Source organism: Trachypithecus francoisi, unplaced genomic scaffold (genome assembly GCF_009764315.1).
Source record: "Trachypithecus francoisi isolate TF-2019V2 unplaced genomic scaffold, Tfra_2.0 Lachesis_group5, whole genome shotgun sequence".
Taxonomy (NCBI): Eukaryota; Metazoa; Chordata; class Mammalia; order Primates; family Cercopithecidae; genus Trachypithecus; species Trachypithecus francoisi.
This window is the reverse complement of record NW_022681470.1, coordinates 138,759,137-138,775,031: the sequence shown is the minus strand read 5'-3', so window position 1 is coordinate 138,775,031 and position 15,895 is coordinate 138,759,137. Positions and strand designations below refer to the sequence as shown.

At 52.3% G+C, this 15,895-nt stretch overlaps 1 protein-coding gene across 1 annotated transcript in view; it reads left to right on the top strand.

Moving 5' to 3' along the window:
• Nucleotides 1-9,640, top strand: part of LDLR (low density lipoprotein receptor) — a 46,335-nt gene extending 36,695 nt beyond the window's left edge. The window contains exons 16-18 of the mRNA XM_033200753.1: nt 4,377-4,454; nt 6,361-6,518; nt 8,402-9,640. Of these exons, the coding sequence (XP_033056644.1) occupies nt 4,377-4,454; nt 6,361-6,518; nt 8,402-8,437 (272 nt within the window). The 3' untranslated portion in view covers nt 8,438-9,640. The remainder of the gene's footprint in view (nt 1-4,376; nt 4,455-6,360; nt 6,519-8,401) is intronic.
• Nucleotides 9,641-15,895: the final 6,255 nt, after the last annotated feature.

Genomic DNA, 15,895 nt, shown 5'->3' with positions numbered 1-15,895 from the left:
TGGTTCCCAAAGTCAGCCACACACAGTCTGGGTCCTGAAATTTTATCAAGGCACATTCGTTGCCTCACCTTCAGGCATCTGCCCAAAAATGCCAGGACTCAGGCAAGGAGAGGGAGGGATTCCTCAGTACGCAGCTTTTCACAGAGGCTCCAAAAGGCTAAGGAATCCAGTACATTTTAACACAATTTTACAATTTTTTTTTTTCAGATGGAGTTTTGCTTTTGTTGCCCAGGCTGGAGTGCAGTGGCATGATCTTGGCTCACCACAACCTCTGGCTCCTGGGTTCAAGCGATTCTCCTGTCTCAGCCTCCCGAGTAGCTGGGATTACAGGCATGCTCCACCATGCCTGGCAAATTTTGTGTTTTTAGTACAGACAGGGTTTCTCTATGTTGGTCAGGCTGGTCGTGAACTCCCAACCTGAGGTGATCCACCTGCCTGAGCCTCCCAAACTGCTGGGATTACAGGCGTGAGCCACCACACCTGGCCTTTTTTTGTTTTTTTGTTTTTTGAGACAGAGTCTCGCTCTCACCCATGCTGTAGTGCAGTGACGCGGTCTCGGCTCATTGTAACCTCTGCTTCCCAGGTTCAAGCGATTCTTCTGCCTCAGTCTCCCAAGTAGAGTAGCTGGGATTACAGACATCGACGCCATGCCTGGCTAATTTTTGCATTTTTAGTAGAGATGAGGTTTCACAATGCTGGTCAGGCTGGTCTCAAACTTCTGACCTCAAGTCATCTGCCCGCCTCGGCCCCCACCAAGTGCTGGGATTATAGGCGTGAGCCACCGCACCAGGCCTACAATTTATTTTTTGGTTACTCACATCTGTAATCCCAGCACTTTGGGTGGCCAAGGTGGGAGAATGGCTTGAGTCCAGGAGTTCAAGTCCAGCTTGGGCAACACAGCAAGACCCTATCTCTACTACAAAATAAATAATAAAGAAATTAGTATTTTTTTTCTTTTAAAACCCAACTATTCAACATGGTAATGCAATATATTTTTAAAATTCTTTTTTTCTTTGAAACGGAGCCTCTCACTGTTGCCCGGGCTGGAGTGCAGTGTCGCCATCTTGACTCACTGCACCCTCCGCCTCCCAGGTCCAAGCGATTCTCCTGCCTCAGCCTCCCAAGTAGCTGGGATTACAGGTGGCCACCACCATGCCCGGCTAATATTTTTGTATTTTTAGTAGAGACAGTTTCACAATGTTAGGCAGGCTGGTCTTGAACTCCTGACCTCGTAATCCACCCGCCTGGGCCTCCCAAAGTGCTGGGATTATAGGCGTGAGCCACCATGCCTGGCCAAAACTTTTTTATTTTTATTTTTATGGGACACGGTCTCACTGTGTACCCCAGACTGGAGTGATAGAGCACTGTCATGGCTCACTGCAGCCTCAACCTCCTGGGGACCAGGTGATCTTCCCACTTCAGTCTCCCAGGTAGCTGAGACTACAGGCATGAGCCACCACACCCAGCTCATTTTTGAATTTTTTTGTAGAGACGGGTTTCGCCTTGTGGCCCAGGCTGGTCTCCAACCGGGCTCAAGCGATCTGCCCACCTTGGCCTCCCAAAGTGCTGAGATAAATGCAATTTAAACAAAATTTGGGCCAGGCGTGGTGGCTCACGCCTGTATTCCCAACACTTTGGGAAGAAAAGGCGGGCAGATCACTTGAGGTCAGGAGTTCCAGACTAACCTGGCCAACATGGTGAAACCCCCAGTCTACTAAAAAAACACAAAAGTTACCTGGGCATAGTGGTGGGCGCCTGTAATCCAAGCTCCTTGGGATGCTGAGGGTAGAGAATTGCTTGAACCTGGGAGGTAGTGAGCCAAGGTCATGCCACTGGACTCCAGCCTGGGTGACAGAGCAAAACTCTGTCTCCAAAAAAAAATTTTTTTTTTTTTTCAAATCATCACAGTATAGCCAAGGTCTGGCCACTTACTTTTGTAAATAAAGTTTTATTGGAGCCAGTGGTCCAGTGAGGCGAATCCTGCAGGTGTAAGATCATAGCCTATCCTTGAAAATGTTGATATTTTGTTCATTGGGGGATTTTTTCATTAATTTAAAATTTAAAAAATAACATATTAAAGGCCAGAGTGGAGGTGCATGCCTGCAGTCCTAGCTACACCCAGAGGCTGAGGCAGGAGACTTGCTTGAGCCCAAGAGTTGAAGTCCAGCCCGGGCAACATAGCAAGACTCCCATCTCTAAAAATAAAAATAATGCATTAGAATATTATTGGATTCCTGGGCAGGGCACAGTGGCTCACGCGTGTAATCCCAGCACTTTGGGAGGCTGAGGCGGGCGGATCACCTGAGGTCAGGAGTTTGAGACCTGAAAACACAAAAATTAGCCAGGCGTGGTGGCACACGCCTGTAATCCCAGCTACTCGGGAGGCTGAAGCATGAAAATCGCTTGAATCCTGGAGGCGGAGGTTGCAGTGAGCTGAGATTGTAACATTGCACTCCAACCCTGGGGGACAAGAGTGATACTCCGTCCCCGCCCCCCCCCCCCCAAAAAAAAGGAATATTATCGGATTCCTAAGCTTTTTGGCTCCTCCTTTAGTTTGGGCACTGGGGTGAGGGTCTGGCTGTCTTCATCCTGTAAGACCCGGCCTCACTGTCCTCCCTGGATGTGATGAGACCCAGGTACGGGTCAGGACGTCATTCATTTGTCCACCAGAGGGCGCCCAACCTGCTTTGAGCTGCTGGGAAATGGTGCTCCTGGACTTCTAGCAAACAAAAAAAAATGGCACATCAGCAAATTTCAGACCATTCTTTTTTTTTTTTCCCCCAGAGTAGCTGAAACCTTTGTTCAGTTACAAGCAGGATAAAATGGTAACTGCCTGGGAGAGGCCAGGAAACCTTCTTTCTTGGGGGAGGTGGGGCACTGCTAGAATTCCAGACCGGCCCATCCAGAACTCCTCAAATTTGGCAAAGAAGCCATTCATTCATTCGTGTAGAGATGAGGGGGTTCTGGCTATGTTGCCCAGACTGGTCTCAAATTCCTGGCCTCAGGTGATCCTCCTGCCGTGGTCTCCTGATGTGCTGCGATTACAGGCGTGAGTCACCGTGCCTAGCTCTAGGGGACTTGAAATGTTGACTTGCCCAGGGCCTTTATGTTGAATGGCCCAGGTCCACTTGCATGGTTCTGTACCAAGGTTATCCCCATCCCATAATTCCTGGGACAGTTGATGCAGGACAATCAGCCTCCGTGCCATTCAACCTCAGGACTGAGCATGCTGGGCACTGTGGGGTCTGCAGGTGGCTCCCCTGTCCCCTTCAAAATACACTCATTGTTTTCTTTTTCTTTTTCTTTTTCTTTTTTTTTTTTTTGAGATGGAGTCTTGCTCTATTGCCCAGGCTGGAGTGCAGTGGCACGATCTCAGCTCACCGCAACCTCTGCCTGCTGGGTTCAAGTGATTCTCCTGCCTCAGCCTCCTGAGTAGGTGGGATTACAGGTGCCTGCCACCATGCCTGGCTAATTTTTGTATTTTTAGTAGAGACAGGGTTTCACCGTGTTGGCCAGGCTGGTCTTGAACTCCTGACCTCAGGCAACTTGCCCACCTCAGCCTCCCAAAGTGCTCGGATTACAGGTTTGAGCCGCTGGGCCTGGCTTTTTTTTTTTTTTTTTGAGATGGAGTCTCGCTCTGTTGCCAGGTTGAAGTGCAATGACGAGATCTTGGCTCACTGCAACTCCATCTCCCGGGTTCAAGTGATTCTCCTCCCTCAGCCTCCCGAGTAGCTGAAATTATAGGTGCCCGCCACCACGCCCACCTAATTTTGTACTTTTAGTAGAGACAGGGTTTCACTATGTTGATCACGCTGGTCTTGAACTCCTGAGCTTAGGTGATCTACCCGCCTCAGCCTCTCAAAGTGCTGTGATTACAGGCGTGAGCCACCACGCCCGGACCAAAATATGCTCATTTTAATAAAATGCAGAGATAAGTTGACAAAAATTTCACCTGCGACCTTGTCAACCACCTGGAATGAAAGCCTCTGCGGCCCTCCCCTAAAGACTCATCAATGTGAGGCTCAAGAACCTTCTCAGGCTGGGCTCGGTGCCTCATGCCTGTAATCCCCACACTTTGGAAGGCTGAGACAGGAGGATCACTTGAGGCCAGGAGTTCAAGACCAGCCTGGGCAACATAGCCAGACCCCTATTTCTATCCTCCCAAAAAAAAAAAACCTTCTTAAACTGGAATTGAGTCCCACAACTTTGATAACTCATAACAAGCCTGTGTGGCCTCTCGCAGACTCGGGAAATTCTCCAAGTGCCCAGGGAGATGTGCTGGGCACTTTCCTGGCTGTCAGTGCCGTCCTCTGCCTGCTCCATTTCTTGGTAGTCTCTCTTTAGACCTGGGCCTCACTCTTGCTTCTCTCCTGCAGCTCTGGGCAATGCTGCTGGCAGAGGAAATGAGAAGAAATCCAAGAGTGTGGGGGCTCTGTCCATCATCCTCCCCATTGGTAAGTGCGGGCCAGTCCCCCAGCATCCCCCAGGTCACAGCCTCCTGCAATGTGACCTCGTGCCTGGCCGGCTGGGCCTGTTCACCTTTTCTCCCGGGCAGGGTACAGCCCCACTGAGTGTCCTTTATCACCCCGACAGCCTCTCCCGGCTTCGGGCTGACAGTGACAAGATCAGACAGCTAAGGGGTCAGATGGAGGACGTGGAGCTGGGTCCTGTGCTGCGGAAATGGCCTCACCCAGACTTCAGTGCCTTCTGGGGAATTGGTTCTCTTGCAGGGGACTGTGTGGAGAGGCTCACTCTCGCTGCCTCGCTCATGCTCATCCTAACTCACATCACATTTCTTTTTTCTTTTTTTCTTAAATTTTAAGAAAAAAGAAATTTAATTTTTTTTAGAGCAGAGTCTTGCTCTGTCACCCAGGCTGGAGTGCAGTGGCGCAATCATGCCTTGCTGTAGCCTCAATGTCTGGGCTCAAGTGATCCTCCCACCTTGGCCTCCCGAGTAGCTGGTACAAGCCACTGTACCCCGGTTCCTATTTCTTAAAAAGTCACAGCCTTGTGTGTGGCTAATCCTGGACAGAAATATGGAAGAAGTCAGCTACTTCTGGGGTGTGGCTCACCCAGTGGGCTTCAGGTTAGATATTCCTTATACTTACGAGGTTGGCGCCGTGGCTCATGCCTGTAATCCCAGTACTTTGGGAGGCTGAGGTGGGTGGATCGCTTGGGCTTAGGGCTTCGAGACCAACCTGGGCAACATGGCGAAACCCTATTTCTACAAAAGATACAAAAATTAGCTGGGCAGGTGACACTTGCCTGTGGTCCCAGCTACTTGAGGGGCTGAGGCAAGAGGATTGCTTGAACCTGGGAGGTCAAGGTTGCAATGAACTGAGACTGCGCCACAGCCTGGCGACAGAGCAAGACTCCGTCTCAAAAAAAATCAATAGATAAAATTCTTATGGATAGATTGGCCTATTTTCTGTTTGTTTGTTTTTTCTTTTTGGTGTTTTTTTGGTGTTTTTTTTTTGAGATGGAGTCTTGCCCTGTCACCCAGGTTGGAGTGCAGTGACATGATCTTGGCTCACTGCAACCTCCACCTCCTGGGTTCAAGCAGTTCTCCTGCCTCAGCCTTCCGAGTAGCTGGTATTACAGGCACGCACCACCACACCTGGCTGGTTTTTGTAATTTTAGTAGAGATGGGGTTTCACCTTATTGGCCAGGCTGGTCTCAACCTCCCGACCTCAAGTGATCCACCCAACTTGGCCTCCCAAAGTGCTGGGATTATAGGCGTGAGCCCCCACTGTCAACACACACACACACAAAAAAAGTAGCCGGACATGGTGGTGCATGTCTATAGTCTCAGCTATTCAGAAAGCTGAGTTGGGAGGATCCTTTGAGGCCAGGAGGTTGAGGCTGCAGTGAGCTATGATGATGTCACTGCACTCTAGCCTGGGGCACAGAGCAAGACACTGTCTCTTTTCTTTTTTTTTTTTTGTTGACGGAGTCTTGCTCTGTCACCAGAATGGAGTGCAGTGGTGTGATCTCAGTTCACTGCAACCTCCGCCTCCTGGGTTCAAGCAATTCTCCTGCCTCAGTCTCCCGAATAGCTGGGACTACAGGTACCCGCCACCATGCCCAGCTAATTTTCGTATTTTTAGTAGAGACGGGGTTTCACCATGTTGGCCAGGCTGGTCTCGAACTCCTGACCTCATGATCTGCCCGCCTCGGCCTCCCAAAGTGCTGGGATTACAGGCGTGAGCCACTGCACCCAGCCTGCAAGACTATCTCTAAACAAACATAAAAGACCAGGAGTCCAGGTTATAGTACGATGCCTGTGTTTTTGCTCCAGCCATGGAGCTGGGTCTCTTGTCTTGAGGGGAGCTGTGTGACAGAGTGTGCCTCTCCCTACAGTGCTCCTCGTCTTCCTCTGCTTGGGGGCCTTCCTCCTCTGGAAGAACTGGCGGCTGAAGAGCATCAACAGCATCAACTTTGACAACCCTGTCTATCAGAAGACCACAGAGGATGAGGTCCACATTTGCCGCAACCAGGACGGCTACAGCTACCCCTCGGTGAGTGACCCCCTCTAGAAGGCCAGAGCCCATGGCGGCCCCCTCCCGGCTGGAGGCATACGATTCTCAAGGGACCAGGCCGAGGCTTCCCCAGCCCTCCAGATCGAGGACAGCATTAGGTGAATGCTTCTGTGCGCTTGTTCAGAATGTCAGCGGACAACGGCCTCGGTGATGTAGAGGAACGCTGGATCAGCGAATAGAGTTCCATCAGATGGTGACAGAGCAAAGAAAGTCAAAAGGAGTTCAGAGGTCAGGTGTGGCGGCTCAGGCCTGTAATCCCAGCACTTTGGGAGGCCAAGGTGGTGGATCACCTGAGTCAGGAGTTCAAGACCAGCCTGCCCAACATAAGGAAACCCCGTCTCTACTAAAAATACAAAAAATTAGCTGGGCGTGGTAGTGGGCGCCTGTAATCCCAGCTACTTGGGAAGCTGAGATAGAAAAATCGCTTGAACCTGGGAGGCGGAGGTTGCAGTGAGCTGAGATCATGCCACTGTACTGCAGCCCAGGTGGCAAGAGCAAAACTCCATTTCAAAGGAGTTCAGAGGCCGGACACGGTGGTTCATACATGTGATCCCAGAACTTGGGGAGGCTGAGCAGGAAAATCACCTGAGCTCAGAGTTCATGACCAGCCTGGGCAGCATAGCAAGACCCCATCTCTGCAAAAAAATAAAAAATTTAGCCCAGACAAGCGCCTATAGTTACAGCTACTAGGGAGGCTAAAGCAGGAGGTCAAGACTGCAGTGAGTCGTGATTGCAACACTGCACTCCAGCCTGGGTGACAGAGCAAGACCTTGTCTCTTAAAAAAACAAAACAAAACAAAACTCAAAGAAGGGTTTCCAGAGGGCTGGGAGGGAGGAAGGGAGAGGCGGTTTTTTTGTGTGTGTTTTTTGTTGTTGTTGTTTTTTTTTTTTTTTTTTGAGGCGGAGTCTCGCTCTGTCGCCCGGACTGGAGTGCAGTGGCCGGATCTCAGCTCACTGCAAGCTCCGCCTCCTGGGTTTACGCCATTCTCCTGCCTCAGCCTCCCGAGTAGCTGGGACTACAGGCGCCCGCCACCTCGCCCGGCTAGTTTTTGTATTTTTAGTAGAGACGGGGTTTCACCGTGTTAGCCAGGATGGTCTCGATCTCCTGACCTCGTGATCCGCCCGTCTCGGCCTCCCAAAGTGCTGGGATTACAGGCTTGAGCCACCGCGCCCGGCCCGTTGTTGTTTTTTTGAGACAGGGTCTTGCTTTGTCACCCAGGCTGGAGTGCAGTGTTGCAATCTTGGCTCACTGAAACTTCTGCCTCCTGGGTGGGTTCAAGCAATTCTCATCCCTCAGCCTCAGCCTCCTGAGTAGCTGGGATTACAACACTATGCCCAGGTAATTTTTGTATTTTTAGTAGAGATGAGGTTTCACCATGTTGCCCAGACTGGTCTCGAACTCCTGACCTCAAGTGATCCACCCGCCTTGGTCTCCCCACATGCTGGGATTGCAGGCATGAGCCACCATGCCCGCCTTGATCTTCAGACAAGGGGTTTAGGGTAGGTAGGCTTCTCTGAGCCAGAGGAACAGCCTGTGCAAAGGCCCTGAGGCTGGACCGTGCCTGTTGGGTTTGAGGCCGTTGTAGCTAGAGCAAAGAGAGGGGTAAAAAGGCAGGAGGCGACCAGGCTGGTTGTGCAGAGCCTTGTGGGCCACCGGGGAGGACTTTGGCTTTTGCCCTGAGAGCAGTGGAAAGTGACTGAATCATGTACTCACCGTCTCCCTCTGGTGGCTCCTGGGGGAACATGCTTAGGGATCAGGATGTGGGAGGCTGCCGAGCCCAGGAGGTGAGAAGTAGGTGGCCTCCGGCCGAGTTTCCTGAATGCTGGACTGATAGTTTCCGCTGTTTACCATTTGTTGGCAGAGACAGATGGTCAGTCTGGAGGATGACGTGGCGTGAACATCTGCCTGGAGTCCCGTCCCTGCCCAGAACTCTTCCTGAGACCTCGCCGGCCTCGTTTTAGTCAAAGAGAAGACCAAAGCGTTGCCTGCCAGAGCTTTGTTTCATATATTTATTCATCTGGGAGGCAGAACAGGCTTCGGACAGTGTCCATGCAGTGGCTTGGGTTGGGATTTTTGGTTTCTTTCTTTCCTTGTGAAGGAGAAGAGAAACAGGCCTGGGGTGCCAGGATGACACCTCCATTTCGAAGTTTTGAGTTTCCACCGTGACACAATCCTCAAACATGGAAGATGAAAGGGCAGGGGATGTCAGGTCCAGAGAAGCAAGTGGCTTTCAACACATGACAGCAGATGTCACCAACGGGACCCCCAGCCCTGCCTCGTCCACCAATCTCTAAGCCGAACCCTTAAACTCAGGAGTCAACGTGTTTACCTCTTCTCTGCAAGCCTTGCTCGACAGCCAAGTTAGCCTTTGCCCTGTCACCACTGAGTCATGGCCCGCCCAGTGTCTTTCAAGCTGGGCTCGTACCTTCCTCAAACCAGGAAAGGGATTCATGGCGTCGGAACTGATCTGGCTGAATCCGTGGTGGCACCGAGACCAAACTCATTCACCAAATGATGCTACTTCCCAGAGGGAGAGCCTGAGTCTCTGGTCACCCTTAATATTTATTAAGTGCCTGAGACACCCGGTTACCTTGGCCATGAGGACACGTGGCCTGCACCCAGGTGTGGCTGTCAGGACGCCAGCCTGGTGCCCGTCTTCCCCACCCCTACCCACCTCAATTCCTGTGGTCTCCTTGCACTTTCTCAGTTCAGAGTTGTACATTGTGTAAATTCAGCATCTGTGTTATTTTGCACTGTTTTCTGTCGTGTGTGTTGGGATGGGATCCCAGGCCAGGGAAAGCCCGTGTCAATGAATGCCAGAGACAGAGCGGGGCAGGTTGACCAGGACTTCAAAGCCGTGACAGCCATTGTCTTCTTTATGTCTGCTCACCTAGTGCCTCCACTACTATGCAAATGCCTCCAAGCCATTCACATCCCCGATCTTGTCACTGATGGGTATGTGTTTAAAACATGCATGGTGAGGCCAGGTGCAGTGGCTCACGCCTGTCATCCCAGCACTTTGGGAGGCCCAGGAGGGCGGATCATCTGAGGTTAGGAGTTCGAGACCAGCCTGGCCAACATGGTGAAACTCTGTCTCTACGAAAAATACAAAAGGTGGCCAGGTGTGGTGGCGGGTACCTGTAATCCCAGCCACTCGGGAGGCTGAGGCAGGAGAATCGCGTGAACCCAGGAGTTGGAAGTTGCAGTGGGCTGAGGCCGTGCCCAGCCTGGGCGACAGAAGCAGAACTTGTTTCAAACAAAACAAAACAAAAAACATGCCTGGTGCACCAGCAGCCTGTGGCCTCTGGCCAAGCATGGCAAGGCTGAGGTGGGAGGATGGTTTGAGCTCAGGCATTTGAGGCTGCTGTGAGCTATGATTATGCCACTGCACTCCAGCCTGGGCAACATAGTAAGACCCCATCTCTTAAAACATGAAGTTGGCGAGACACAGGTGCCTCATGCCTGTAATCCCCTGTAATCCCAGCACTTTGGGAGGCTGAGTCAGAAGGATCACTTGATCTCCTGACCTCGTGATCTGCCCACCTTAGCCTCCCAAAGTGCTTGCATTATAGGCGTGAGCCACCATGCCCAGCCAACGCCTGGCTAATTTTTGAATTTTTGGTAGAGACGGGGTTTCACCATGTTGGTCAAGCTTGTCTTGAACTCCTGACCTTGGGTAATCTGCCCGCCTCAGCCTCCCAAAGTGCTGGGATTACAGGTGTGACGCACCGTGCCAGGCCAGCCTCGCTCCCTTCTTTCGTCTGTTTGTGGATTGGACTCCCCAGGAGAAGGACACAGGAGGGGAAGACTTTCAGGAGTTGAAGACCAGGCCTGAGCAACAAAGCGAGATCCCATCTCTACAAAAATCAAAAAGTTAAAAATCAGCTGGGTGTGGTGGTACATGCCTGTAATCCCAGCTACTCGGGAGGCTGAGGCAGGAGGATCACCTGAGCCCAGGAGGTGGAGGCTGCAGTGAGCCACGATCGAGCTACTGCACTCCAGCCTGGGCAGCAGATCAAGACCCTATCTCATAAATAAAACTCTTAAAAAAAAAACAAATCCTCTGGTCTGGATCGTTTGACGGGACTTCAGGTTCTTTCTGAAATTGCCCTAAATGTTACTGTTGCACTGATGACCCGAGAAGGTGACAGCCTCCCTCAGATTCCCGGTGTGAAGATGTCACAAGGGCTTGGCCGTTGTCCCCAGGGACGAAACACTGTGCCCCCGCAAAGCAGGGAACCATGACAAGCCTTTCTGGTTTCGGAGCATGTAAATGCGTCCCTGTACAGATAGTGGGGGTTTTTTGTTATGTTTGCACTTTGTATATTGGTTGAAACTGTTATCACTTATATATATATATACGTATACATAAAATCTATTTATTTATGCAAACCCTGGTTGCTGTATTTGTTCAGTGACTATTCTCGGCGTCCTGCGTAGTGGGTTATTGTCTCTGAAATGCCTCTTCTTTATGTACAAAGATTATTTGCACGAACTGGACTGTGTGCAACGCTTTTCAGGAGAATGATGTCCCCGCTGTATGTATGAGTGGCTTCTGGGAGATGGGTGTCACTTTTTAAACCACTGTATAGAAGGTTTTTGTAGCCTGAATGTCTTACTGTGATCAATTAAATTTCTTAAATGAACCAGTTTGTCTAAACCCGATGCACTTTCTTCTGTTTGCTCATTTCTTTCTTTTTTTTTTTTAAAAAAACGGAGTCTGGCTCTGTCGCCCCGGGCTGGAGAGCAGTGGCATGATCTTGGCTCACTGCAACCTCTGCCTCCCAGGTTCAAGCAATTCTCCTGCCTCAGCCTCCCTAGTAGCTGGGATTACAGGCGAGTGCCACCATGCCTGGCAATTTTTTTTTTTTTTTTTTGAGATGGAGTCTTGCTCTGTCACCCAGGCTGGAGTGCAGTGGCGCCATCTCAGCTCACTGCAACCTCTGCCTCCTGGGTTAATGCCATTCTCCCACCTCAGCCTCCCAAGTAACTGGGGCCACAAGCGCCCACCACCATGCCCGGCTAATTTTTTGTATTTTTAGTAGAGACGGGGTTTCACTGTGTTAGCCAGGATGGTCTTGATCTCCTGACCTTGTGATCTGCCCACCTTAGCCTCCCAAAATGCTGGGATTACAGGCTTGAGCCACCGCGCCCAGCCAATGCCTGGCTAATTTTTGAATTTTTGGTAGAGACGGGGTTTCACCATGTTGGTCAGGCTTGACCTTGGGTAATCTGCCCGCCTCAGCCTCCCAAAGTGCTGGGATTACAGGTGTGAGCCACGGCCCAGGCCAGCCTCGCTTCCTTCTTTCATCTGTTCGTGGATTGGACTCCCCAGGAGAAGAACCCAGAAGGGGCAGATTTTCCCAGAACTCTGGGCAAGATGCAGTGTCCATGGGCTGCCACGGTACCTGGCCTGTGCCGCGACGGCTGACCTGGTGGGCGTGTTCTCTGCTGTCGCTTCTCTGAGTTGGAGATTTTGTCAAGTCCTCTGCTCGTCCATTCATTCACTCGACAAATGTTCGTTGAGTGCTTACTGCGAACCACGCTCTGTCGTAGGCTTGTGGGACACTACAGGGGATAAAAGAAAGGAAAGATGGGCGCGGTGGCTCACGCCTGTAATCCCAGCACTTTGGGAGGCTGAGATGGGTGGATCACGAGGTCAGGAGATCAAGACCAGCCTACCCAACATAGTGAAACCCCGCCTCTACTAAAAATACAAAACAATTACCCAGGCATGCTGGTGGGCGCCTGTAGTCCCAGCTACTTGGGAGGCTGAGGCAGGATAATCGCTTGGACTCAGGAGGCGGAGGTTGCAGTGAGCTGAGATCACGCCACTGCACTCCAGCCTGGGCGACAGAGAGAGACTCTGTCTCAAAAAAAAGGGTTAACATGGTCAATTTTATGTGATGTGTATTGGACTACAATTAAAATCACAAAAAATGTTCAAGATGAAACGGGGGGACGTGAGGTAACCCAGAAATAAGCAACAGCAGAAAGCGCCACGACCACAAAACCAGGAGAGGGAAGATGTGGTTTCTGGAGCCTGGGAGCTGGTGGGAGCCAGAAACTCATAGGAGGGAAAGAACTGCTGGTCCCTGGCAGAGGGAGGGGGGAAAGAGTCCAGCCATCCCCTGCTCCAGGCTCCCACCACTGCCTCCCACAGGCTGAACCCAACAGGGATGGGCTGATGAAGCCCAGGCAATGGTGCCTTACTGGGTGGATCAAAGGAGGGACAGGGTCGGCCCGGGGGTGATACGACACTGGAGTGGTTAGGCCCACAAACATGGCTGGGAGTCACGGCTCATGCCTGTAATCCCAGCACTTTGGGAGCCTGAGGCAGGAGGATTGCTTGAGCCCAGGAGTTCAAGAGCAGTCTGGGCAATATAGCAAGACCCCATCTCTAAAAAACGTTCTAAAATTTCCAGGCTCATGCCTATAATCCCAGCACTCCAGGAGGCTAAGGCAGGCAGATCACCTGAGGTCAGGAGTTCAAGACCAGCCTGACCAAAATGGTGAAACCCCGTCTCTACTAAACATACAAAAATTAGCCAGGTGTGGTGGCACATACCTGTAATCCCAGCTACTCGGGAGGCTGAGGCAGGAGAATCACTTGAACTCGGGAGGCTGAGGTTGCAGTGAGCCGAGATCGTGCCACTGCACTCCAGGTGACAGAGCGAGACTGCCTCAAAAAAACAAACAACAAAAAAGAAATTTTAAAATTACCAGCCAAATGTGATGGTACACACCTGTAGTCCCAGCTACTTGGGAGGCTGACGTGGGAGGATCTCTTGAGCCCAGCACTTTGGGAGGCCAACCTGGGCAGATCACCTGAGGTTGGGGGTTTCAGACCAGCCTGACCAACCTGGAGAAACCTCGTCTCTACTAAAAATACAAAATTACCTGGGCGTATTGGCGCATGCCTGTAATCCCAGCTACTCAGGAGGCTGAGGCAGGAAAATTGCTTGAACCTGGGAGGCGGAGGCTGCGGTGAGCCGAGATCCCACCATTGTACTCCAGCCTGGGCAACAAGAGCGAAACTCCGTCTCAAAAAACAAAACAAAACACCACAAAAATCCAAAAAGAGCAGACTGACCAGGCCACCTGGGTTCATATCCTGGCTCTGCCACTGACTCGCTGGGTGATGGGCACCTCAGAGCCTCAGTTTCCCCACCCGACAATGGAGACAAAGCTAATCTCCCCCTCCCCACGGGCTCTGGAAGTGGGATGGGATGGGGGCTGCGCAGGCGCCCAGAGACAAAGGCAGGGCCTGTCATCTTTCCCGCGTCCACAGGGTGGCGCTTCCTTCCTGCCTTCCGCCTTTTGTTTTGGGAAGCTTCCAAAACGCCCCTGGGAGGGAAAACGGAGCAGCCCACACAGGAAGCGTCCCGGAGCCTGCACACAGGCGCTCGATAATTGCTTGATTGACGAAATTGGTGCTCAACCAAGTGGCAAACAGGATAAGCGGGCTCAGATGGCCAGGAAAACGGGAAGGCCTGGGAGGTGGCGGCTCGAGGGTGCTGAGACTGAGACGGGAGGGTGGGCAGGACCGGGGTGCATCCCCAGGCAGGGGTGGGGGGACCGGGTGCACAGCACGGGTGGGGCATGACCCAGAGGAGAGGTCAGAGGTGATGGAAGATTCTGGTATCCAGCCTTGGCTGCTGCATTGGGAGCCTGTACCAGGGCTTTGCTTTGAGGGTGACACAGACCTGTAGACATTCAGTTTCCTGACCATCTATTGTTCTGCCCTGGTGGTCGCCGAAGGGAGGGAGGGTGACAGCCACCCATTTTACAGAGAGAAATAGGAGTCTCTGATCCTCGCCGGTTCCAGTTCTCTGGCTCAGAACAGGGCCCTGGTAAAATGCGCTTCTGGCTCCCTGGTCCATAGGCTCAGCACCCACCCACCTGCCCAAAGGCGCTTGTCCTGCAGGGCCAGGGGCAGCCTGCAGCTTGGAGAACGCCACCCCTGCAGACGGGATGAGGGCTGGTAGTCCTGTCCTGTCTCCGCAGGCTCAACAGTTCTGGCCAGGACAGAGTGGAAGGTGGGAGGAATTTGCCCCACTTCCAGCAAGTCTGACACCCACAACGAATGTCCCCTGCTGTCCCTCCCCCTCTCCTGTCCCTAGGCCGTTCCTCTTCCAGCAGCCCGAGGCATCCCAGACCACAGCTGTCTGCAGTGAGTCAGCCTGGAGTCTCTGGGCTGAGCCAGGGCTGCCGGAGGGAGGTGGGGAGAGGGGTGTAGGCTGCGCTGCCCTGCAGCTGGCCCTGGCCTAGTCCCCCCCAACCTCCCCAGTCTGGGGTCAGCACCTTCCTCCCTTGCAGGCAGTGATTTTCCATGATGATGAAGGAATAAAAAAGCCACTGAGGGCTCCGATTGGGAGTCCCTGGTCCCCATCACCCCACTGAGCACGGCCACTTGGGTTTCCTGGCAACTTTCTGCTCCATCCGGAGCCGTCCCTCCCCTGGGCTGGGCTGCTCTGGGGCTGTTCCTGGGATGGGGAGCGGGGAGCTTGGGGGTAAATAATGACATCAGCCACCTAGACAGGCGGGGCCACTGTGTCAAGGGGCCCATGTCAGGTTCCCTTCTCCCAGAGCTGGGGTTTGTCTTGGAATCGGAAAATCCTCCCCACATTGCCCTGTGGACTGCAGGCCTGGCGTGATCAAGGACCCTGCCCTCCTGCTATCCCCCTCAGTCTCCTCCATGCCAGCCTTGCTGTTTCCCCTGCCTGGCTCACAGTCTCCACACGTTTATCCCCTGGGGACTCAAGTCTGGGACATATGACACCTCCTCCCTGGGCCTCCCACAGAGCCACAGAGCATCCCCCCTCCCACCCCACAGTGTTCATTTGTGTGTAGGGATTAAGAGCACAAGCTCTGAATGCCGCACACAGCTAGAATTAAAGCCCTGGCTCTGACACCTGCCTGCAGAAAACCTGACACAGTGGCCTCCCCTGGGGTGTGACTCCATGAAGGAGGGCCTGGCCGGCCACAGGCTTACAGCACACATGTCTCTTTTCTTTTCTTTCTTCTTTCCTTCCTTTCCTTTCTCTCTCTCCTTCCTTCCTTCTTCCTCTTTCTCTCCTTCCTCCCTCCCTCCCTCTGTTCTTTCTTCCTTTCTTTTTTCTTTCTCTCTCTCTCTTTTTTTTTTTTTCTTTGAGATGGAGTCTGGCACTGTTGCCCAGGCTGGAGTACAGTGGTGCAATCTCGGCTCACTGAAACCTCCACCTCCCAGGTTCAAGCGATTCCCCTGCCTCAGCCTCCTGAGTAGCTGGGACTACAGGCACACGCCACCATGCCCAGCTAATTTTTTGTATTTTTAGTAGAGACAGGGTTTTACCATGCTAGCCTCGAACTCCTG